General features: G+C 36.9%; 1 protein-coding gene across 1 annotated transcript; it reads left to right on the top strand.

Moving 5' to 3' along the window:
* Window positions 1-16: 16 nt before the first annotated feature.
* On the top strand, window positions 17-26818 carry LOC764817 (ankyrin repeat domain-containing protein 50-like). Its single transcript, XM_030979173.1, has 13 exons — window positions 17-392; window positions 465-689; window positions 2445-2867; window positions 3237-3538; window positions 4709-4900; window positions 5698-5855; window positions 21019-21053; window positions 21557-21889; window positions 22482-22729; window positions 23343-23471; window positions 25105-25267; window positions 25687-25723; window positions 26719-26818. The coding sequence occupies exons 1-13, from the start codon at window positions 17-19 to the stop codon at window positions 26816-26818; spliced, it is 2721 nt and encodes a 906-aa protein (XP_030835033.1).
* Window positions 26819-27817: the final 999 nt, after the last annotated feature.

Raw genomic sequence — 27817 nt, 5'->3', positions numbered from 1 at the left:
GAACTAGTTTGGTGTGATGGGGGCTTTACAAAGTGCGGTGAGGGAAGACCATAGAACTGTCACTGAGTATCCCATCAACCAAGGTGCGGATGTGAAGCAGGCGACTCCATATGGGCGAACATCAATCGTACGTCATAAAGCGACTAAAGTTATACCCATCCATGGAGCTAATGTTGTAAGAAAAGACAAGGACGGCTACTCTGCATTGCACAGTGCTGCTCAGAAGGGTCATCTTGATGTCACCAAACAGCTCATCAGTAAAGGAGCTGAGGTGGATAAGGGAGATAATGAGGGTAGGACTGCATTACAAATTGCTGCTTTCATTGGTCATCTTGATGTCACCAAATATCTCATCGGTCAAGGAGCAGAGGTTAATAATGGAGATAATGAGGGTAGGACTGCATTACACAGTGCTGCTCAGGAGGGTCATCTTGATGTCACCAAATATCTCATCGGTAAAGGAGCTGAGGTAGATAAGGGAGATAATGAGGGTAGGACTGCTTTACACAGTGCTGCTCAGGAGGGTCATCTTGATGTCAACCAATATCTCATCGGTAAAGGAGCTGAGGTAGATAAGGGAGATAATGAGGGTAGGACTGCTTTACACAGTGCTACTCAGGAGGGTCATCTTGAAGTCACCAAATATCTCATCGGTAAAGGAGCTGAGATGGATAAGGGAGATAATGAGGGTAGGACTGCATTACAAATTGCTGCTTTCATTGGTCATCTTGATGTCACCAAATATCTCAACGGTAAAGGAGCTGAGGTGGATAAGGGAGATAATGAGGGTAGGACTGCGTTACACAGTGCTGCTCAGGAGGGTCATCTTGATGTCAACAAATATCTCATCGATAAAGAAGCTGAGGTGGATAAGGGAGATAATGAGGGTAGGACTGCATTACAAATTGCTGCTTTCATTGGTCATCTTGATGTCACCAAATATCTCATCGGTAAAGGAGCTGAGGTGAATAAGGGAGATTATGAGGGTAGGACTGCATTGCAAATTGCTGCTTTCATTGGTCATCTTGATGTCACCAAATATCTCAACGGTAAAGGAGCTGAGGTGGATAAGGGAGATAATGAGGGTAGGACTGCTTTACACAGTGCTGCTCAGGAGGGTCATCTTGATGTCAACAAATATCTCATCGATAAAGGAGCTGAGGTGGATAAGAGAGATAATGAGGGTAGGACTGCATTACAAATTGCTGCTTTCGTTGGTCATCTTGATGTCACCAAATATCTCATCGGTAAAGGAGCTGAGGTGAATAAGGGAGATAATGAGGGTAGGACTGCATTACAAATTGCTGCTTTCATTGGTCATCTTGATGTCACCAAATATCTTATCGGTAAAGGAGCTGAGGTGGATAAGGGAGATAATGAGGGTAGGACTGCGTTACACAGTGCTGCTCAGAAGGGTCATCTTGATGTCACCAAATATCTCATCGATAAAGGAGCTGAGGTGGATAAGGGAGATAATGAGGGTAGGACTGCATTACACAGTGCTGCTCAGGAGGGTCATCTTGAAGTCATCAAATATCTCATCGGTAAAGGAGCTGAAGTGAATAAGGGAGATAATGAGGGTAGGACTGCATTACGCAATGCTGCTGAAGAGGGTCATCTTGATATCACCAAATATCTCAATGGTAAAGGAGCTGAGGTGAAAAAGGGAGATAATGAGGGTAGGACTGCATTACACAGTGCAGCTCAGGAGGGTCATCTTGATGTCACCAAATATCTTATCGTTAAAGGAGCTAAGGTTGATGAGGGAGATAATAAAGGTAGGACTGCTTTACGCAGTGCTGCTGAGCAGGGTCATCTAGATGTCACCAAATATCTCATCGGTAAAGGAGCTGATATGAATAAGAGAGATAATGAGGATAGGACTGCATTACGAAGTTCTGTTCAGGGGGGTCATCTTGATGTCACCAAATATCTCATCAGCCAAGGAGCTGATGTAAATGAGATAGACAATGAGGATATTAGAGAATTAGGCAGTGCTGCTGAGGAGGGTCATCTTGATGTCACCAATTATCTCATTGGTCAAGGAGCTGAGGTAGATAAGGGATTAATTGAGGGTTGGACTGCATTACACAGTGCTGCTTGCAATGGTCATCTTGATGTCATCAAATATCTCATCGGTAAAGGAGCTGAGGTGAATAAGGGAGATAATGAGGGTTGGACTGCATTAATCTGTGCTGCTTTCATTGGTCGTCTTGATGTAACAAAATATCTCATCGGTAAAGGAGCTGAGGTGGATAAAGGAGATAATGAGGGTAGGACTGCATTATGCAGTGCTGCTCAGGAGGGTCATCTTGATGTCACCAAATATCTCATCGGTACAGGAGCTGAGGTGAATAAGGGAGATAATGAGGGTAGGACTGCATTACAAATTGCTGCTTTCGATGGTCATCTTGATGTCACCAAATATCTCATCAGTCAAGGAGCTGAGGTGAATAAGGGATTAATTGAGGGTTGGACTCCATTACACAGTGCTGCTTGCAATGGTCATATTAATGTCACCAAATGTCTCATCGGTAACGGAGCTGAGGTGAATAAGGGAGATAATGAGGGTAGGACGGCATTACAAAGTGCTGCTTTCAATGATCATCCTGAGGTCACAAAATATCTCATCGGTCAAGGAGCTGAGGTGAATAAGGAAGATAATAAGGGCAGAACTGCATTACGCGGTGCTTCTCAGAAGGGCTATCTTGATGTCACCAAACATCTCATCGGTAACGGAGCTAAGGTGAATTATGGAGATAATGAGGGTAGGACTGCGTTACACGGTGCTGCTTCCCAGGGTCATCTTGATGTCAACAAATATCTCATCGGTGCAGGAGCTGAGGTGAATAAGGCAGACATTAAGAGTAGGACTGCATTACACAGTGCTACTCGGGGGGGTCATCTTGATGTCACCAAATATCTCATCGGTCAAGGAGCTGAGTTGAATAAGGGAGATAATAAGGGCAGGACTGCATTATACGTTGCTGCTTTCAATGGTCATCTTGATGTCACCAAATATCTCATCGGTCAAGGAGCTGAGGTGAATAAGGGAGATAATAAGGGCAGGACTGCATTATACGTTGCTGCTTTCAATGGTCATCTTGATGTCACCAAATATCTCATCGGTAAAAGAGCTGAGGTGAATAAGGGAGATAATGAGGGCAGGACTGCATTACATAGTGCTGCTCAAGGGGGTCATCTTGATGTCACCAAATATCTCATCGGTCAAGGAGCTGATGTAAATAAGGGAGATATTGAGGGTTGGACTGCATTCAAAAGTGCTGCTCATGAGGGTCATCTTGATGTCACCAAGTATCTCATCGGTAAAAGAGCTGAGGTGAATAAGGGAGATAATGAGGGCAGGACTGCATTACATAGTGCTGCTCAAGGGGGTTATCTTGATGTCACCAAATATCTCATCGGTCAAGGAGCTGAGGTTAATAATGGAGATAATGAGGGTAAGGCTGCATTACCCAGTGCTGCTTCCAATGGTCGTCTTGATGTCACCAAATATCTCATCGCTCAAAGAGCTGAGGTGAATAAGGGAGATAATGAGGGTCGTACTGCATTACACAGTGCTGCTTTCAATGGTCATCATGATGTCACCAAATATCTCATCGGTAAAGGAGCTGATGTGAATAAGGGAGATAATGAGGGTTGGACTGCATTACACAGTGCTGCTTTCAATGGTCATCATGATGTCACCAAATATCTCTTCGATAAAGGAGCTAAGGTGAATAAGGAAGATATTAATGGTTGGACTGCAATTAAAAGTGCTGCTCAGGAGGGTCATCTTGAAGTCACCAAATATCTCATCGACAAAGGAGCTGAGGTGAATAAGGTAGATAATGAGGGTAGGACTGCATTACACAGTGCTGTTCAGTGGGGTCATCTTGATGTCACCAAATATCTCATCAGTCAAGGAGCTGAGGTGAATAAGGGATTAATTGAGGGTTGGACTGCATTACACAGTGCTGCTTGCGGGGGTCATCATGGTGTCACCAAATATCTCATCGGTAAAGAAGCTGAGGTGAATAAGGGAGATAATGAGGGTAGGACTGCATTATACTGTGCTGCTTTCAATGGTCATCTTGATGTCACCAAATATCTCATCTTTAAAGGAGCCGAGTTGAATAAGGGAGATGATGATGGAAGGACGCCTTTACACTGTGCTGTCGAGCATGGTTACCTTGGTGTCGTTAAAGTCCTTCTGGCAGGAGGAGCACGTTTTGACAAAGGAGACCAGTTCGGGCTCACACCGCTACACTTGTCTTCATTTTTCGGGTTCCAAGGCATCGCTGATCTATTCATTGACCGTTCAAATTCCAAGGTAAACATTTTAAAACACACATTATGTCGAATTTATCTTACTTGATTTATTCAATACATGCATGTAGAATAACAACTACGGAAAATCAATCATAAGTGAATATCAGGCATATCATTATTTTTTCAGAGATGACCAGCTCGATTTTGTATTACCAATAATATCCATACGTAATTATAGCAGAATATAACAGTAAGATTTCGATGCTGTTTTGTTTATAGACTTAATAGACAAGTTACAAAGCTTGCTTTAAACGTATTTGAATCATTATATTTAAATGATCACATGGCATTACTTGTGTTCACATAAATTTGGCTTTCTTAGCATTTCAACAAATAAAATCTCAAGTTTTCATGCTGCGTATTTTCTTATACCCAGCTCGCCCAGAATGATTCATCTGAAATCCATCTCGCCATCCAACACGGTCATACCTCCGTCATTGAGAAGTTAGTTTCTGAGGGAGCTGATCTCAATGTCCAGTCAACTGATGGTCAGACATGTCTCCACAAAGCCATTAAGCTCTGCTATAAGACCGATAGAATAGTGCAGGAAACCAATACACTAAAAAAAGTGAGTGTCACCAAAGCAACACCAACTAAACCGACACCAGACAGACGAGGGGCCGAACAACAAATTACATTTCGCCGAACGGGCGATGTCATGTCGTATTGCCCTAAAAGGCAGTCAATATTACTTAAACATATACAAAAATATACGAAATTAAACGAATATATTGAATGCATAACTAACTAATATTGGATTGATACAAAATTTTGAATGCATATAATTTTATACAGAAAATATACGAAATTAAGCAAGTATATTGAATGCATAATTAACATACATTAGATGCAGGAGGGCTACATCATAAACAAAGGAGCTTGCCCGCAGCCAATCAACTTAGATACATGTACAACAATAATAAGAAAGCAGAAAAGTAACTTGCATAGAGGAAAAGAAAAGGGGAGGAAAAGAGCGTTGTTTTTCTTTTAATACAATAAAACTAATACGTATGCTGATTGAATGCAGGTTCATTCATGGATGGGTAAACGATACTTGGTCATGGCCATGGGCAATTACACATAGTATTGGTTGAGTGTACAGTCACTCTACACACCAACATAAATATAGTAGAATGACACACGACATGATCAATACTAAGATTTCTTATTACAATGGGCAGAGAGTTCCAGCTGTCTGGGCCGGTGTGTCTAATGGATTTGAGAGCCAATACGGTTTTGGGATTTCTTAAATGGAATTTTTCAGTTTGCCTTGTAGGATAAATGTGGATGGTTTTTATCTAAATCCCTGATTATAGATTGATGACACTGGTCTAAAAATATTATATGTTACTTTGTATGTTTTAGATCTCTGATGAATATTACACGGGTGAACTATCTCCTGAAAGGGCCTTAGTGTTGTATCTCTTAGAGAATGGAGCCAAGCTAGATGTGAAGGATGAGACAGGCAACCTACCAATCCAGTATGCCAAGGACGAAGTGCTCAAACAGATGATTTTATGGAGGTGATTCTCTCAATTCTAAAATAACAGCATTGTCCCCGTCAGTTGTAAGGCAGAACATTTGTCAAAACGCAAGAAAATAATCCATATTTCTATTTCGTTTTTTTTTGAGATTTGGTAACGGAATGACATCTTAAGATAGAAAGTCTAGCTTTATTGTATATTTTAACAATTAAATATACAGCAGATGTGTTGTATGGCCAATAAATTGTACTATTTCATTATATTTCATGTTCCTAATTCACTCACAATTCAAAAGCACATACAAAATGAAATCATGGTTCCAAAATTGAGTTAACATGATATAAATGAATAACAAAATATTCATAGAGACAAACAGAGTTCAGTTATAGAGATGCAATACCTTCATGGAGAGAAGCAAAAATAACATCGATAGATTTGCAAGTAACTAAATAAATAAAAAGTGCATTCTTGTTTGAACAATCACCACCCCCCCCCCCCTCTCCCCCGCCCGCGCGTCCCAATCAGCAGGGGAAAAAGCTTCACCGTCCATAGCACTGCGCATAATGAAGACCAAGGAAACACACACACTTTTTTTCAATATTTTTTTTATTAGAGATTTCATAAAAATCAATGTAAATAATTCCATACAAATACAGATCTTTATTTTGTTTTCATAACAAAAATTAATTATTCACAAAACAGTGAGCAAAGAAGGAGAATAATGGAATGAAATAACTAATTTTTTTCTAATAATAATAATCACATACTGAACTTAATTATCATCATTCATGAAAAATGAAATAAAACTAGACATATAATACTTGTTTGGAACAAGTATAGGTGGGTGGGTCAACTAAAATTTGAGACAAAATAGAGCAAAAATAAGCGAGATACTGCTAAAAAGACAAGGTCATGTAGATTCATGATGTGAACGAAATTGATGATCATGATGATGATGGTCATGATGATGATGATGATAATAATGATGATCATGATGATGTCGATGATGATTATCATCATGATGATCATGATGATAATGATGATGATCATGATCATAGCGTGATCTTGACATCTTATTGAAGAAATGAGGGATGATTAAGATAGCATATAGTCCCAGCTATAACATATTCAAAAATCAACAAAATCAAAGCAGAAATAACGGCGTTATTGCTCGCAAAAGACAGGAATGTAGAATCTAGATTTGAGAAAAAGTCATCTCACATAGGGATTACACGCAAAAAGTAATGGATCAAGTGAAAATAGTGTAATAATAAAGTAAAGAGGGGTGTTTATTACATTTGTGATTATACGTGTTTTAATAATAAAAAAAGATGGTACAGTGAAAGGCCAAAAAGAAGGAAAAAAAAGGAAGAAAAAAAATCTTGGAGACGCCCGGACTCGAACCAGGGATCTCGAGGTAGGAAGTCAAATGCGTTACCGATATACCAAAACATTTCCCTTTGCGATTACACGTAAACGAAAAATGGAATTCTCAAATCCCACTTTACAAGTAAAATATGATCCCGGCATATGATCCCGGCATCTGATCGAAAAATAAAGGACACACCTATGATAGCGTATTGTCTCAGCTACAACATACTCAAAGCTCAGCAAAAACAAAACTAAAACGACGGAGATATTGCTCGCGAAAGACGGGAATGTAGAATCCAGTTTTGAGAAAAAGTCATGTCCTATAGAGAATACACGCAAAATGTGAAAAATTGACATGCCTCCTTTAATCCATAAAATAAGGCATGATGCCTTTATCAAAATGAAAAATGGTTATTATTGAGCTTGTAGAAAATTATTTTAGCTACAACATATCGAAATTTGGAAGAAAATCGATCAATATTTACAGAGATACAATCAATTTTCCATAAATATGCTGACGTCATAATATGCAAATTAGTATTTTTAGTTCGAAGGCCATTATGATGATGTGAAAAATATTTTTAATAGCCAAATGAGACATTAAATCATATTTCCGACTCATTCTCAATCTAAATATGAAAAAATATTGATGGTCCCGGTGCATTCCAAAGAGCTATAACGTATTTTGTATAGGCATGTTTTTGCCCATATATGCTATGTATTAAAAGAGCTCGCGCGCATGGACATTTATCTTGATTTGACGCTCATCTTGTTATTAATCGTCATAAAGAGATAATTATGGTATCAAATTGTTCGAAAAAATATGAGAAATATCATGATAAAAAAAAATGGCGATTCTATGTTGTCAAATGGTGAAACGCGCGAAAACGTATAGGCATGTATAGGCATGTTTTTGCCACTATATGCTATGTATTACAAGAGCTCGCGCGCACGGAAACTTTTGTTAAACGGTCGATCATTCCGTTTTTAATAGTCATAAAGAGACAAAAATGGTATCAATTTGTTTGTAAATTTTTTTGAAATATTATGAAAGAAAAAAAAATGGCGATTCTATGTTGTGTAATAGTTTTACGCGCAAAAACGCGCACGCATGCACGTGTGCGCGATTTTTTATAAAATGCTTAAAATTACCTGAAACGTATGCAAAAAAATTTTGAGACGATTTTGAGCATTTCAAAATTTTGCGCGCGCATTGACGCGCGGACGTACGCGCATGCGCGCGTTATTTGACCTGCCATTGACCGGACGGATATTGACCTTGATCATGATAAAAATGAATGAGAAATACCTTTTGGTTATGAAGATATGATCATGAGTTTATTTTCGTAAAATTTTACAAAATGGCGCCTAGATGACGTCATCAGTCAAGATCAAAGTTGAAAAAATTTCTGTGCTTTGTACATATGCCTATACATATGTGTGCTAAATTTCAAGGCATATGATCCAGCCATTTTCAAGTTATCTTGTCCACAAAAAAGTGGTTAGAAATAAGAAAAATAAAGAATAAATAAACTAGATTTGTAATACTTGTTTGGAACAAGTATAGGTGGGCTGATCCAACAAAAAATTGAGACAAAATAAAGGGTACATTTGAAATAGCTTTTTGTCTCAGCTACAACATACTCGAAGTTCAGCGTAAACACGAGAATGTAGAATCCAGTTTTGAGAAAAAGTCATGTCCCATAGAGAATACACGCAAAATGTGAAAAATTGACATGCCACCTTTAATCGCAAAAATACGCCATGATACCTTTGTCAAATGAAATATTATGTTGACTGCATTTGTAGAGAATTGTCTAAGCTAGATCATATCAAAATTTGGAAGAAAATTGATCATTATTTACAGATATACAGTCAATTTTCCAGAAATATGCTGACGTCATAATATGCAAATTGAAATTTTGAGTTTGGAGGCCATTATGATGACGTCATGAGTTAATTGAGGGTCAAATGAGACATGAAATCATACCTCCAACTCATAATCTATTTAAATATGAAAGAAATTGGGGGTTAACTATCAATTCTGAAGGGTTAAAATGAATTTTGTATAGGCATGTTTTTGCTCATGTATTGTGGATACAGATAGCGCAGGTCGGCGCGTGCGTTCAACTTTGACAGCCGCTAATTGCGGTATTACTGGTCGGAACAAGGTAAACAAGGTATCAAAATGCTTGGAAAAATTTAATAAATATGATAACAGAAAAAAATTGGCGATTCTATGTTGCAAAATGCCAGGACGCGCGGATACGTGCGGAAACGCGCGCGCATAAATACGCGCGCGCAAATTTTGAAAATGCTTAAAATGGCCTGAAACGTATGCAAAATTAATTTAGAACGAATTTGACCATTTTAAAATTTTAATGCGCGCGTACGTGTGCGTCGAGGCGCGCGCGCGGAACCAAATATGGTTGATTTTTGATGACTTGTTATCGAGATATGATAATGACCTGATTTTTACAAAATGGCGCCTGGATGACGTCACGATGACCCCATGAACTTGAAAAAGTTAATTAGACTTGAAATCATAGGGCTTGATGACTGACAGAAATTCAAAGGAAATTGACCATGTCGATTTCGAGTAAACGTGTACACAAAAAAGTGTACGGAAGAAATAAAAATAAAGAATAAAGAAATAAACTAGAATTTAAATCGTCACGAGGACGATTAAGGTGGTCTGTCTTCAAGTCTTATGATAGATTATAATATTTACTATATTGAGAAAGGGAGAAGTTATATAGACATGTAAACAATGATGATCATCATGATGATCAAGATGATGAAAATCTTGATAGTAATGGTGATGACGACGATGATGATGATGATGATGTTGATGATTATCATCAACAGACCATGATGACATCAGACTGAAAAAAATGAGAGAACATTTAGATAGTATATAGTCTCAGCTACAACATACTCAAAAATCAACAAAAATCAAGCCAAAATAAAGGCGATATTGCTCGCAAAAGACAAGAATGTAGAATCCAGATTTGAGAAAAATTCAACTCCCATAAGGATTACACGCAAAAAGTAATGGATCAAGTGATAATAGGGTAATAATAAACTAAATATGGTTGTTTATTACATAATTTGCGATTGTATGTGTTTTAATATTCAAAGGAGATGGTACAGTGAAAGGTCAAAAAGAAAAAAAAGTGAAGAAAAAAAATTGTTGGAGACGCCCGGACTCGAACCAGGGACCTCGAGGTCGGAAGTCAAGTGCGTTACCGATATACCAAAACATTTCCCATAGAGATTACACGTAAACGGAAAATGGAATTCTCAAATCCCACTTTGTAAGTGAAATATGAGCATGATCCCGGCATCTGATCGAAAAATAAAGGGCACACTTGTGATAGCTTATTGTCTCAGCTACAACATACTCAAAGCTCAGCGTAAACAAAGATAAAACGACGGAGATATTGCTCGCAAAAGACGAGAATGTAGAATCCAGTTTTGAGAAAAAGTCATGTCCCATAGAGAATACACGCAAAATGTAAAAAATTGACATGCCTCCTTTTATCGCAAAAAAAAGCCATGATACCATTGTCAAAATGAAATATCGTGGTTACTGCATTTGTAGATAATATTCTCAGGTAGAACATATCAAAATTTGAAAGAAAATTGATTAATATTTACAGAGATACAATCAATTTTCTAAAAATCTGCTGACGTCATAATATGCAAATTGAAATTTTGAGTTCGGAGGCCATTATGATGACGTCATGAGTTAATTGAGGGTCAAATGAGACATGAAATCATACCTCCAACTCATAATCTATTTAAATATGAAAGAAATTGGGGGTTATCTATCAATTCTGAAGAGTTAAAATGAATTTTGTATAGGCATGTTTTTGCCCATGTATTGTGGATACAGATAGCGCAGGTCGGCGCGTGCGTTCAACTTTGACAGCCGCTAATTGCGGTATTACTGGTCGGAAACAGGTAAACAAGGTATCAAAATGCTTGGATAAATGTAATAAATATGATAACAGAAAAAATTTGGCGATTCTATGTTGCAAAATGCCAGGACGCGCGGATACGCGCGGAAACGCGCGCGCATAATTGCGCGCGCAAATTTTGAAAATGCTTAAAATGGCCTACAACGTATGCAAAATTAATTTGGAACGAATTTGACCATTTTAAAATTTTAATGCGCGCGTACGTGCGCGTCGAGGTGCGCGCGCGGAATTTTTTGACATTTTTCGTTGACCTTCGACCTGAAGTTGATGTATATCAAATATGGTTGATTTTTGATGACTCGTTATCGAGATATGATAATGACCTGATTTTTACAAAATGGCGCCTGGATGACGTCACGATGACCCCATGAACTTGAAAAAGTATATTAGACTTGAAATCATAGGGCTTGATGACTGACAGAAATTCAAAGGAAATTGACCATGTCGATTTCGAGTAAACGTGTGCACAAAAAAGTGTATGGAAGAAATAAAAATAAAGAAATAAAGAAAGAATAAAGAAAGAAAATTCTAGCGAAATCAATAGGTGATCTGTCATCGACAGACCACCTAATAAAGAATAAAGGCAATTCTAACGAAATTATAAGGTGGTCTGTACGTTATACAGCCCACCTGATAAATAAATAAAGGCAATTCTAACGAAATTATAAGGTGGTCTGTATGATATACAGCCCAACTGACTAGATTTGTAATACTTGTTTGGAACAAGTACAGGTGGGCTGGTCCAACTAAAATTTGAGAAAAAAAGAAGGGCACATTTGAGATAGCTAATTGTCTCAGCTACAACATACTCAAAGTTCAGCGTAAGCGAAGCTAAAACGACGGAGATATAGCTCGCGAAAGACGGGAATGCAGAATCCAGTTTTGAGAAAAAGTCATGTCCCAAAGAGAATACACGCAAAAAGAGAAAAATCGACATGCTTCCTTTAATCGCAAAAATACGTCATGATTCCTTTGAAATGATATCATGTTAAATGCATTTGTAGTGAATTATCTCAGCTAGAACATATCGAAAGTTGGAAGAAAATCAATCAATATTTACAGAGATACAATCAATTTCCCAAAAATATGCTGATGTCATAATATGCAAATTGGAATTTTGAGTTCGGAGGCCATTATGATGACGTCATGAGTTAATTGAGGGTCAAATTAGACAAGAAATCATATTTCCAATTCATACTCTACAAAATACGAAACAAAATTTGGGGTCACCTTACATACTAAAGAGCTACAATGGATTTTGTATAGGCATGTTTTTGCCCATATATGCTATGTACTACAAGAGCTCGCACGCACGGACGTGTATCTTAAACGGACGCTCACTCCGTTATTAATGGTCAGAAATATGTTAACAAGGTATCAAAATGCTTGGGAAAATATGCCAAGTATGATGACAAAGAAAAATCGATTCTTTGTTGCAAAATGCCAAAACGCGCGAAAACGCGCGCGCATGCGCGTGTGCGAGATTTTTTATAAAATGCTTTAAATGGCCTAAAACGTATAAAAAATTATTTTGAGATCATTTTGAGCATTTAAATATTTTGCGCGCGCACTGACGCGCGGACGTACGAGCACGCGCGCCTTTTTTGACCTGAAATTGATCGGACGAATATTGACCTTAATCATGAAAAATATGAATCAAAAGTGGCTTTTGGTTATGAAGATATGACAATAAGTTGATTTTTAGACAAATTTACAAAATGGCGCCTAAAAGACGTCATCAGTGAAGGTCATAGTTGAAAACTTTATTGTGCTTTGTACATATGCCTATACATATGTGTGCCAAATTTGAAGGCATTTGATTGAGCCATTTTTAAGTAATCGTGCTTACAAAAAAGTGGTTCGAAATAAGTAAAATAAACTAGATTTGTAATACTTGTTTGGAACAAGTATAGTCTAGGTGGGCTGGTCGAACTAAAATTTGAGACAAAATAAAGGGCACATTTGAGATAGCTCATTGTCTCAGCTACAACATACTCGAAGTTCAGCGTAAACGAAGCTAAAACGACAGAGATAGTGCTCGCGAAAGACGGGAATGTAGAATCCAGTTTCGAGAAAAACTCATGTCCCATAGAGAATACACGCAAAATGTGAAAAATTGACATGCCTCTTTTAATCGCAAAAATACGCCCTGATACCTTTGTCAAAATGAAAATTTGTGCAATTTAATTTGTAGAGAATTGTCTCAGCTCAGCTAAAACGTATACAAATTTGGAAGACAATCGATCAATATTTACAGAGAAACAATCAATTTCCGTAAATATGCTGACGTTATAATATGCAAATTAAAATTTTGAGTTTGGAGGCCATAATGAAGACGTCATGAGTTAATTGAGGGTCAAATGAGACATGAAATCATATCTCCGATTCATACTCTATCAAAATATGACCCCAAAATTGGGGTCACCTTGCATCCTAAAGAGCTACAAGGGTTCTTGTATAGGCATGTTTTTGCCCGTATATGCTATGTATTACAAGAGCTCGCAGAAATTTATGGTAAACGGTCGATCATTCCGTTATTTAAAGTCATAAAGAGACAAACATGGTATCAATTAGTTTGTAAAAATATGTGAAATATTATGAAAGAAAAAAAATGGCGATTCTATGTTGTGTAATAGTTTTACGCGCGAAAACGCGCGCGCATGCGCGATTGCGCGATTTTTTATAAAATGCTTAGAATGGCCTAAAACGTATGTAAAATGATTTTGAGACGATTTTGAGCATTTAAAAAATTTGCGCGCGCATTGACGCGCGGATGTACGCGCACGCGCGCGTTTTTTGACCTGAAATTGACTGGATGGATATTGACCTTAATCATGATAAATATGAATGAGAAAAAACTTTTGGTTATGAAGATATGATCATGAGTTGATTTTCCGAAAACTTTACAAAATGGCGCCTAGATGACGTCATCAGTGAAGGTCAATGTTGAAAACGTTATTGTGCTTTGTACATATGCCTATACATATATGTGCCAAATTTGAAGGCATTTTATGTAGCCATTTTAGAGTAATCGTGCTTATAAAAAAGTGGTTCGAAATAAGAAAAAGATATAAATAAATAAAGGCAATTCTAACGAAATTATAAGGTGGTCTGTACGTTTAAATACAGCCCACCTGATAATAAAGGCAATTCTAACGAAATTATAAGGTGGTCTGTACGATATACAGCCCACCTGATAATAAAGGCAATTTTAACAAAATTATAAGGTGGTCTGTATTAGATACAGCCCACCTAATAATAAAGGCAATTTTAACAAAATTATAAGGTGGTCTGTATTAGATATAGCCCACCTGATAAATAAATAACGGCAATTCTAACGAAATTATAAGGTGGTCTGTACGATATACAGCCCACCTGATAAATAAATAAAGGTAATTCTAACGAAATTATAAGGTGGTCTGTACGATAAACAGCCCACCTGATGAATAAATAAATAATAAAGGTGATTTTAACAAAATTATAAGGTGGTCTGTATAAGATACAGCCCACCTGATAATAAAGGCAAATCTAACGAAATTATAAGGCCCTCTGTACGATATACAGCCCACCTGATAATAAATAAATAAAAAAACAAAGGCAATTCTAACGAAATTATAAGATGGTTTGTACGATATACGGCCCACCTGATAATTACAAAAATAACATTAGTAACACCACCAACCATAATAATAATTGTTGTCATTATTATTGTGATATTGCTTCTAATACTACTCCTACTACATGTACTAGGAAGAAGGAGGGGAAGAGGAAGAATCTTATTGTTTATTTTCTGTATTATCGAGGCATACAAATGTACAGGGAGGTAAGAGAGGGAAAAGTAAGGCGACGAAGAGGGAGAGGGAGGGGGAGAGAGAACGAGAGGGGTAGCCTATGGCCCGGGTTCAAATTCAGTTCTCTTTAATTTATTTGACCCATTACTGATGATCATAATTTTATCTACCATGTGATTGCCATGTGTACGCCACAGCGAATAGCACTAGCTCACATTTTGTTATTGTTGTCAAGAACTTATTGGCATGCAGCCAGTAGATTTTCATCATGTGTTTGATCTTGTATTGAAAAATAGATCAAACATATCATCATAATCTACAGAGTGCAACCAAAAAATTCTTAACAACAATTGAAATTTCTTTCAGGAAGCCTAACACTAAAAGCTGTTTTTGATTCAAAGAGCATCGTAGAGACGATGAACAAATAATAATAATAATACATTCACTTCTATTTTCCCCGCCAAATAATCCGAACAAAAGAGGGTAATCAACTGTTAAACGAATTTATCATGAGTCCTTGAAAAATTAATTAATACTGCCTGTCAAATATTATTGAAGAACAGCAAAGGCGAACGCGATTGTCGCTACAATTCAGAAATCATTGCTTGCATTGCTTTTCTCTCAAAATTACCGTGAGATATCAAGCTACATAGAACTATGATCGACACAAAATATATTGTCTTGAAAACAGTCAGAAACATTAGAACTTGAATGAATAAAACATAATGCAAATGAATAAGACTAGAATGGATAGGACACAGGTTCATTTCTACCATTTAAATCATCACGTACCAAATACCTAAGCAAAATTCGAACCAGATGCATTTAATGGTAAGCTTAAAGACAATGATTCATGACAATTGTAAATTGTCGTGAGTTTATCGTCTATATAGACGTATTGCAAAAGATAATCAGGATAATAAGGATCAGAATGATACCTCTACTATTAGGCCTACTTCTACATGACTATACTATACTACTGCCATTGTAGAATATGCTGATAATACAGATGATAATAATGATATGATTAACAATTATAACTAGACTTTAATTCGTCACTTTGACGAATTAGGTGAAACGTATGCTATTTTTGTATCATGAAAGTGTGCCGATGATGATCTAATGATAATATTCATAAATACGATAATAAAGATATTGATGATGATGATTTATTTGTTTTAAATGACGATGACAATGATTAAAAGTGGTATAGCGCCCCCTTCAGGTATTCGATAGACAATTGTTATATGATTAAACTATTAATTTACTAAACAAGCCCAAATTTTCGCCTGATTGCAGAGCCTACCAATCATTGAACTGATATTTCGACGCACTACATACGCAACATAATGAACAAGTCTAGACTGGAATGTAGTATCATTCACCTCCCATAGGCATAAGACGCATATTAAGCAAACAATCTAATGACGTCATCAAAATGAATAAATATGGGTAATAATCTTGTGAAGAATTGTCTCAGCTACAACGTATCACAATTTAGAAGAAAATTGATCAATATTTGCAGAGATACAATCAGTTTCTGTAAATATGTTGACGTCATAATATGCAAATTCGTATTTTGACTTCCAAGGCCATTATGATGACGTTAAAATGTACTTAATGGCCAAATGAGAAATGAAATCATATCTCCGACTCATATAATCAAAATAAAAGAACAATTGGGGGTCTAAGTGCATCCCAAGGAGCTGTGATGGATTTTTTGTAATCATGTTTTTGCCTATATATGCTATGTATTACATGTGCTCGTGCGCACGGCAATTTATCTTAAACGGACGCGCACTCCGTTATGAAGTATCATGAAAGAACAAAAAATTGCGTTTCTTTGTTGTGTAATGGCGTTACACGCAAAAACATGCGTGCATAATTTTCGAAATTCTTTAAATGGCCTAGAACATACTCTGTTTTGATTAAAAAGTGAATTTGAGCATTTTAAAATTCAGACGCGCGCGGATTTTGATGAGATGTTATGTCGAACTTTGACCTGAAGTTCATGTGTTTTAAATATGGTTCAGTTTTGATGACTCGTTATGAAGATAAGATTCAAAGTTGATTTCCACAAAATAGCGCCTGGATGACGTCACAATGATTTTGAGTTATTGAAAAGTGTCACAATTCTAAGTTATGCTAATATTAATCATCATGGCAAGTTTCATGATAATGGCTTCATTCATTCATGAGATATCCTGCGAACAAAATAATGGCACGGCAGAATAATGAATGTGAATAATAATAACTTGAATTTGTCACTTTGATAATTTAGGTTATACGTATGCTAATGTTTTAAATAATGAAGAATGTATTTTCACGATTTTATATTATCTTCTAAAATGCTCTTCCTATTAAAGGTAAAAACCAGTATTGGAAACGCCCCAATTTCAAAAAATGAAATGGATGCTCTTATTACCAATCATGTGAAAGAATATGTTTTGACTAATACGTGATGATAACAATTTTGCCGGGAAACCGCCTACTAATTGATATGTTTGGTAAATTAGTTTATCTACATGGTCTGTGAAAGATAAACGCACGTGTGCGTATAGTCCCATATACATCTTTCTATGTACAGTGCCTGTAACTTTACGTAGACTGGGCCAAATTTGTTATCATTTTGATGATTCCAAAACATTGCAGTACACACCAATACTTATATGCTAGATGCTCAACATTTTCTGATCGATTCCACAACGTTTCTTTTACAATGCAATCGCATGACCATAACTGGCCTTTACCTTTAAGGTCTATCGATATGAAAAGTTTCAACTGTGTAGTATATTGACCAGTATGGATCTATGGAAGATAGATTGAGACGATATATGACAATTGACCCCATACAATAAGCAGTTACACCTTTGACCCTAATTGACATAACGAAGAATGCATTTTCACAATTTCATCTTCTTCCATGAAATGCTCTACCCGTCATGTTTACCTAGATTGTGCTGCGCATAGATTCAATCGGATTATTTTGGGCCATTACAAGAAGTGGGTTATTGATGTGGACAAATGCTCATGTACCCTTTAAGCTCATATAATGTATTTTATTACAAAAGGAAAAAGAATTGGCCATTCACTCAATAATGTCTGGCAGTAAAGTATAGAAAGTAAAGGGGTTTCCTTGTTTAATTTGAATACTAGAAAACTGCTAACGTTTATATTTCACAAATAGGACAAAGTTGACATATGCATAATTCCTACAATGTTCTACAAAATTTGTGAATTTAACTTTCAATTGAAAATTTCGACATGATCCCACCATCTGATCAAAAAATAAAAGACACAACTCTTATAGCCCATAGTCACAGCTATAACATAATAAAATTTGTGAGAACATAGAGCCAAATAAACTAGATAGTGCTCAAAGATTAATGTCATGTAGATCCATGATTTGAACTAAATTGGCACCTTCCACAGGCTTAACACGCAAATTAAGAAAATTTGTCAAGTTACATTTAATCGCAATTTTCACTATGATGATGTCATCAAAATGAAAAATAATATGCAGTTAACTTGTAGACAATTGCCTCAACTACAATATATTAATATTATGAAGAGAATCAATCGATATTTACAGAGATACAATCAATTTTCCATAAATATGCTGACGTCATAATATGCAAATTCGTATTTTGAGTTCCAAGGTCAATATGATTATGACACGATATACTTAATGGCCAAATGAGACATGAAATCACATCTCCGACTCATACTCTATCCGAATATAAAAGAAACAAATTGAGGGTTCCCGTCCATCCCAAAGAGTCAAAAGGGTTTTGTGTAGGCATGTTGTTGCCCATATATGCTATGTATTACATGAGCACGCGCGTTTGGACGTTTATCTTGAACGGACGCTCATTCCCTTATTACTGGTCATAAAGAGATAAACATGGTATCAAATTGTTCGGGAAAACATAAGGAATACTGTGTCAAAAAAAAATCTAGGACGAATTATTTTGCGTTCGGCCGTGACAAACGAAAACGCGCGCGCATGCGCGTGCGCGCGATTCTTTATGAAATGCTTTTGCTAATAATGGCGTACGCTCACGTTTTTTTGACGTGAAATTGACCGGACTGATATTTACCTTGATCCTGGTAAATATGAATGAGAAATGTCTTTTCGTTATGAAGATATGATCATATTTTGATTTTCACAAAATGGCGCCTGGATGACGTTATCAATCAAGGTCAAGGTTGAAAACCTTATTGTGCTCTTTCCTTATGCCTATACATATGTGTGCCAAATTTCAAGGCATTTGATTGAGCTATTTTCAAGTTATCGTGCTAACAAAAAAGTGGTTAGAAATAAGAAAAAAATTCTAACGAAAACATAAGGTGATCTGTATTATATACAGCCCACCTGATAAATATTAATAAAGACAATTTTAACAAAATTATAAGGTGGTCTGTATTAGATACAGCCCACCTGATAAATAAATAATAAAAATAAAGCAATTTTAACAAAAATATAAGGTGGTCTGTATTAGATACAGCCCACCTGATAATAATACATATTTTCATACAATGAACGCTAAGCACCCCACCCCTCCACTCCTTCTACTACTTAACCGCCCCCGCCCCCCGTAAACATTCAACAGTCACTCGCACCTCACAAAACATACACAGATTCATACGCGCACAACACTGGAACTCCAGCCAATGATCCTTACTCACAAGACCACATCAAAAACACTCCAATTTAATACGCAAAACACAACACTTATCCACCCAAAACATAGAACACTATACCACATACCTAACATCCTAACTCCTTAAAAAAATATCACATTCACACTCACAAGCTCGCACCTCACAAACGTACACAGATTCACACGCGCACAATACTTGACACATCATGCCTGTTCACATTCATATCCTTATTCACTTTAAGCTCTTCCAACTTGTGTAGCTGCAAATTCAACTTGCCTACCTTTACTGCAAAGTATTTTTCTTCCTCTATAAATTCCGCTATATATTTGTGTATCTTCACACTGGAAGGTACATTGCCTTGAGCCCTGCAATGGAAAATTACATATTTAATAAATATGTCAAAATAATTCACACATTTATTTCTATTCCAGTTTGCAGGTAGTCCCATGAATATATCTCCCCATTGCTTATCTCTTAATTCAGCCAAACCGAAATATTGAATACAGAATTGTCATAACTGTTTAACCTTCGCGCAGTTCAGAATTATATTTAAGTAAGACTCTGTCTCTTTATTACAGAATGAACACACACATACACGCACACACACGCACACACGCACATACATATATATTCATTATGATACACACACACACACACACTCTTTTTTGGTTAATGTTTTATTCCTCCAAAATAATAAACAGACATTAAGAAAAACGTCAATAACAATTTCGTGAACATAATTAAATACATGGATGTTTCATTACAGAAAGGAATTACATATACAGAGCAATTTACATCACCTAATTATGAACTACGTACGAATAATGAAAATTTGAGGTTTTTAAGCGAAGATAAAAGAAACAAAACCATACAAAACAAACAGCCTCTACCCCAGCCTCACCCACGCCAATCTAATGCAGACAAAGATTAGTATTAAATACAATCATTACATGCGTGACAATTGTGACTATTACTTTGTTCAGGGCTACTAAGTGAAACCTATTAGGTCGCGGACTGCTCTATCTCATGTTTCCTTTCTTCTCTCTACTTAGACAGAAAGTATATAGATATTTTCTTTTTACTATTACTTGTTTAGAAGATATTATCTAACTGAATTTTTTTCAATTTCTGGATTTGCGAGATTTGTATTATACCGCATCACCAGGTGGAGAAATAGATATACGTGTTATTTTCGTCTTCCTGTTCCCAATGTAAAATTAGAGTTTCTTTTTGTAATAATGGGTCTCGATAAGTGTGTGACATTCAACAGCTCTGCGGTTCAATCCATGCCAATATCATTTATGTGATTTTTTTCATAAGTAAAAAGGAATACATGTGTTCACAGCACATAGTAAAGGACTTAACGTTTGTCATACTTATGATTAATCTCAGATTGGCTTCATTAGATGAGATCCCGTCTTTTCGAGGTAAGAACACAAATTCAATAACTATAAATAAGAACAGAGTACGAACAAAAAAAATTGTTTGCCTTTAAGATACAGATAATGAAGTCTGGCGATGATTAATTATTCCATCCAGAAGAACAAGGAATTTAATCATTCATTGTTTGTGTCACTTACTCCCACACACAACCCACTCACCTTCCCCTTACGAACTCTACATTTGTATCAAAGTATCCCTACGTCACAGGTTTACATAAATGATCCAAATACGAGAAATGAATATTGAATTAGCATATGCCCTAATTACAAACCAGGATTGAATGTTCCTTCTGGGTATTTAAGTCAACATTTGTAATAAACCCAACATTTGTAACAATGGTAATACAGTTAATTCATTTTGTGAACCAGATTGCGATGAAAACCATATTCATATGCAATGTATTGGTATTTTATTCGATGGCTTTCCTGATCTGATCTGATCTATTCATATTATCTTTTCATTTTGTTATGTTTGAAATAAACATCAGATGAACCATCAACACCTACCATCGTCTCTGCTGAAGTCGAAAGACATATCAGACAAGAAATTGAACTAGAAGGCCTTGGCGTATCAATGTTGATTCCTCCGGAGGCTGTTCATCAGAGTGACCCGTGCAGGATCACTTTAGCCCTCTTACGAGACCCTCCACGTGATGACATCCAAGATGATGAATCAGTGGCCTGCTACGGGATAAGATGCGATCCTCCTAACATGATCTTTCACAAACCTGTTAAGATAAGGATACCACACTCTACCTTAGCCATCAACCCTGATCAAGTTAAACCATACATCGTTTCCAAAGTATGGGATTCAGTAAACGGTAAGTCCATCTGTTCAGGTGCCTGAACCATTCGTAGTAGGTCCATGCTGAGTCTTACCAGTTTTAAATGCTGCAGTAAACGGTAATTGATGCCACGAGATCCCTTTTACTGAGCATAACCCAATCAAAGCACTTCCGGAGCAACACTGAGGAGCGACATGGCTAAGTGGAAGAGATTAATTCTGAATCCAGGAGGTCTCGCGTTTAAAATTAAGTCGATGTGCTTGTGCCTTTTGATGAGGCATTACTTACCAAGTCCCTCGAAGAGGACATAAAGTCGTTTTTCTCACTGTTGTTTGTTTATAAATATGCTGCTTTCTAAGCGGTCAGGGAAAACGAAGGGAAAAAAATCTTAGTATACGATTCCATGATATGTACTGCGTTTCCATTACAGGTACTAATAAATTCAAACAGATTATATACACAATCAAACTAGACGCTTGAACCTTGAACTCCGGGTTAGCAGTCCCAGCTCTAACCTCGTCCTTAGACAGCGCTCACTTATCTGTGGTGTTACAGTTATAAGGACAAATCGGCTCCGTTGCGTGATTGTTACAACAAACGTGTCTTTTTTGTTACCAACTGACACCAGATCTACCAAAAACATCAAGAAACAGATCATCCAGCTCACCATCCAAACTACCATACTGCAGAATGTACGAGGAGCATCTTGAGCTGTATATTGGTCACTGTGCTGAGTGGTGGGTTCTTATTCCTCTTGAACAGCAGGTGATCCGACACCAACTTATGTGCACTCCATACATCCCAGAAACCGTAGAAAGAGGCAAAAAGATTGAAGTTCATCTCCACATACATGCCGATGTTCCTGGCATAGATACGGTTAGTACTATTAAAGTGTTCTATAAGTAAATTGTTAATTTTCAATTCAGTTTAAACTGTCATCCACTGCAATTTTCCGGAAGATTATAGGATTGTTCAAAATCTGACTTTCTGGGGTTATTATGTGCAAGGCCTCACAGCTTGCATACACCAGACATGATGCGATTTTCTACCAGTGTGATTAAAATTGCGGTTTGCCTTTAAAAATGTCTTTAAATATAATTTCATAAAATATTACTCCGAGCATGACCTGTGTGCCAAAGCCTATACAATGCTGGTAACAAGCTGAATTTTCTCGGATAGTACCAGGATTAAGTACGGATTGACATCCTAATGTCCTCAAGAATCATTCATCACCGGCCTATGTGTTAAATCCGAAATGCTTTCTGAGAAAAGTTAGGTGAACTCCCAATTTTCTCCAATTGATGTTTTTAAATTCCATGGAAATTCAATTAAATTGAATCATGATAAAGATTGTGCAAATAGTGTTGTTAAGTGAATCATGGGTACATCCCAAAGTTGTGGAGATAAATTTCCATGAGAATCCTAAAACATTCCGATTTATTAGGCCCATGTTTTTTCTCAATTGCTTGTCCTCCCTGATTTGAAATAGGAAGTTCTACATGATGAGAAGCATCAGTCGTACCGCAAGGCCCATCATTCGGTCCCGTTTAGCATCATATCTAATTCAGGTGACGTCACAGTGGCACGTGATTGTGAGGGGAGGATAGCAGAAACTAAGGTACGAAAATCAGTTTTGTCCTTAAAGCGGAAGTCCACCCTGATATAAAGTTGGATTTAATAGTAGTACCAGCAGAAAAATGAAAAGAACAGGACAGTGAAATTTGAGCAAGAGCCGATGAAAATCAAGAACGTTAAGAATATTTGAATTTACGATCAATCGTACACAAATTGGTAACTATGTGACCTATCTTTCGAGATCACTTCTCATTTGCTCTGTATTTTACCCAAACAAAATCAGAACTGTCTATTTTCCTTATATAAAATGTCAGACATTGGTGCACCCTAAGTACAATTATTGCAAATATGTTTTTAAACAATCCATGTATAAAACAAATCTACTCCGTTATCAATAACTAAGATAATGTAAGTTCATGAAATGTGAGAACCTCGGAAGAAACGCCACAGTACTGCCAATTTATGTATCACTGATACCATTATTTCAAAAGCTCATAACTTCCTTTTGTTAATTGGACATCGCTTAAACTAAGGCTCTTTGTAATATGTGTGCTTCTTTAATTTTTCGGCTTTTATCAATACCAGCTAATTATCAGGGTCGACTTCCCTTTTGATAAACTCCCTGCTTGATATTCTGACTTTTGGCCTAGCGACAATCGACAAGTTCCCGGTTAGCACATGACACGAATATCCAGTATTTTGTCTCCGTGTATTTCACAAGTTGGTCTGCAATGACTTCTATCTGCTCATGCTCAGACTGCAATCGTGAACTGGCTTATTGCTCTTGTTTTATCCGGACAACTAGCTTCAGGACAATTCACCCCCCCCCCCCTCGGGCATCTACCCCTGGACAATTTACCCCCGCGACAATTACCCAGGACAACTATCCCAAGGAAAAGTATCACCGGAACATTTACCTCCCAAGGCAATTACCCCAAGAACAATTAACTCATTCAAGGACAATTACCCTCAAGATAATTAAGTGTTAGTGACTGAGGTCTACTGCCTGACTATCAACTACCGGGTTTCAAAATTGTGCAAACGATGTAAGTGAAGAAGTAAATTCTCGGGGGGGGGGGAGGGGAGGGGAGAGTTTCGGATAAAATTGTAAATTGTAGGTGTAATTGTCCTGGGGTAATTGTCCAGGGAGGCATTTTCCTGTGTGTAATTATCCGTAGCCGGTGATTGCCCACGAAAAATTGTGTTGCGGGAATTCTCCTTAGGGTAAATACTGTATACATGTATGTTTCGATAGCAAAGAAAGAACAACAGCTCAGTTGTGTTGGAGAGGTTCCCATTGACCAATTTCTAAATGTTTGCATCTTTTACACATCATTCTTTTTATTTTAATGCTGTAAATCTTTACTGAATATCTTAAAGCCTGAAATCTGGAAAATTATTCCGAGAGGGACACACTATCAAACTTTCCCCTGATACAACACATTTGAAAATGCCAAACAAATAATAATGGCCAATTTCGGACAGCGCCGTTCCCCCACTATTTAGTAAGAGACGCTTTTTATAGGACAACAGATACAGAGTATGACGAATACAAATAATAACATAAAATCGCACACCCTGATACAGAACCCTTTTCCGTGCTACTTTTCGGGGTTTCTGTCCAGAAAGAAAAACAGTTTGTCGTTTCTTAATAATCTCATTTTCTCCTCGTTTAGCTGATATCTCTGAAGAAAATTCACCATCCAATGAGACATAATGTAGTGTTGAAAGTGCCCCCGAGTGAGGACGATACTCCATATGACGTGATAACCATCACACTTACACAGTCTGGGAACCAAGGGATGTCTCGATCAATGACATTCAGTATAAGATACGAAGGTTTGTCTACGATCTTTAATCATTCCCAGTATTGCAATAAAGATAGATGGACTATTGTTTAGTATTTACTTTCTTTTTATTGACGAGCTATGATTAAACGTGATATAATGAACGTTATTTTCATACATGTTTTTTTGTTAATCTACAAGTTAATTTTCCTTAACATTCTTAGCACCGGTTGTTACTTTCCTGTATTTTAAACTTGACTTAACAGGAAAGTATTACTCGGGAAAATTAACATAAATTATCAGTTTCATATAAAGATAAACCTGCGGAGGTATATTATGATATTCTTTACTTATTAGCTTTTTGGAAAGTTCTTATGTTAAGAAGTATTTGATTAATAATGATTAAAAAGATTGTCTTAATGTTTTCACATTTTCTTTTAAAACTCTCTTTCATTTTATAAATGATTGCAGATCAAACCAAGAGTCCTGAATTTACTCCAGTTATCCGGTAAGCATGTCGTTATCAATCTATTCACATTTTCAAAAACAAATTTATGTTATATTAAGGTGCATTCGAGGTGTCTTCTCTAAGTTATATTACAATTTAGTCATATTAAAGCTAATATTGAGCTCTGGTATAGGCATTGTAGGTCGAGAGAACATGGCTATAATTCATTCTGGATTGCTTATTCTGCAGTAGATTAATTGTTTGAACCAGTAAAATTAAACAAAACTCACAAAACTTTGCTAGAAATCATCTTCAATAAAAACCCACAACTCTTATGTGCGGACAAGTAACCTGTGTCAATCACATGGTGTCTGGCCTACTTACCTTGATTTCATCATCTTTCCATGCTCATTAATCAGCCCCTATACATTTTCTACTAAAATCGTTTGTTTCGTGTCATTAATTTGTAATCGTTAACATTCAGTGTAAGTTTTGTTGGATTCTGTGAGAATATATTTTCTATCATTGCCAGAACTTAAGCTTATCTGTATGCTCGCAATGCTCGGACACAAAGAGGTTCGATATCTTACACAAGGTATTCATATTGTTACGGCCCTCCATCCTAGAACGGGTCCTGGATGCTGGAGGGCTGGCCTGTCCCTTGCCTCTATCACCGTCATCTGACGAAGAATTTGCCATCCTGAATAATGCGAGCGGTTTCTATTTGGCTTGTAGTTTAGAGGCCCTGACGTGGCTCCGTTTTCCCAAAGTATATGAGTGTGGAGATGAGAGGTGTTTTGAGTAGCTGGACGTGAATTCTCTATGAGAGGATTATATTACATCAGTCTATGGAGACTCAACTAATTACACGTTATGAAACGATGGATTGTTTAACTGTATACTTTATTAATACAAACATAAGTCAACTTCTCCAACACGTTATCATAGTTAACACCGACACCAATTATCTGTATTAATCTCCACAAGTAGTAAAGGCAGGGATTGCCTTTTGTAGGAACTCTATTTCTCGCTTCCAGTCCTTTTCCTTACTTTAGCTCAGCTGGAGCAAAGCGGAGAGTTCGCTATCTGACCAAGACGAGAGCCAGCGTCGAAGTGACGAAATCCGTGCTCGATACCGCAATTTATAGCATCTGAGACGCTCTGAGAGCTGCTTTACGCATGGTGCGTCCGTAATCGCGCTCTGAGCCCTTACGCCCCAAAAGCTTACTGCCCTCTACGTTTTCTGCAAGATAACTACCTGTAACGGGCTGGTCCGTTACAATATCCTTGTAATGTTCTTTTCCTTTTTAAAATGTTATTTGGAAGATCATTAACATTTTGAAATGCAACATCCTGCAAAAAATGCATAGTAACTAAAATGAAGAAACAGTTACCTGTATTTTTTTTACAGAGAAATCGAAAGAACTTCCCGAAATGATCTCCCTGATGTAGACGTCCACAAAATCGCTGAAAAGCTTTCGATAGACGACTATTATGACTTGGGAGTTGCACTTGGTTTCCCAATACAACAGCTGGATGCAATGGAGTATAAGAGGCACAAAGACAGACAAGAGGCAATCTGGGAAATGTTGATAACATGGAAACAGAAACAACTACCAAATCAAAACGTGAAGGAAGTGCTTCTTTCAATCCTGAAGTCTGCAGAAACAGAGGCAGAAAAGACGAACATGACAGGTTTTACTATTACTCATTTAGATTTGTCAGCAGATTCTCTTGAGCATACCGGACATAATGCCTGATGACTCAAAATATATAGCGCTTTAAGCTGTGTATATATATCTGTGCTAATCTTTTGATTAAGTTATACTATTAAATTATAATAACGATAATTATGATGATATTAGTAGCATGAACCATTCAACGCGAATATTCATTTTTTTAAAATGAATTGGCCAATTATGGAAGGAAGACATTGTGAGAAGAACAAAATTGAAGCAATATTTTCAAATACATATTAAAGAGATTTTTATTGAATCATTTGTGATTATACAGAGGAAACTAATTTATCTATATTTAATTTCTTTTTTGATGCAACAATGACGTCCTTTATATTGGCCCACCGTACTTCAGACATTACTTCAACTCGGTAAGAATTGTTTTGGGTCATTAACCTGTACTGTAAATCAAACCTGA

The sequence above is a fragment of the Strongylocentrotus purpuratus genome, unplaced genomic scaffold (genome assembly GCF_000002235.5).
Source record: "Strongylocentrotus purpuratus isolate Spur 01 unplaced genomic scaffold, Spur_5.0 spur5_scaffold_10, whole genome shotgun sequence".
Lineage (NCBI taxonomy): Eukaryota > Metazoa > Echinodermata > Echinoidea > Camarodonta > Strongylocentrotidae > Strongylocentrotus > Strongylocentrotus purpuratus.
The sequence above is the reverse complement of the archived record's forward strand: the minus strand, read 5'-3'. Positions and strand labels throughout refer to the sequence as shown.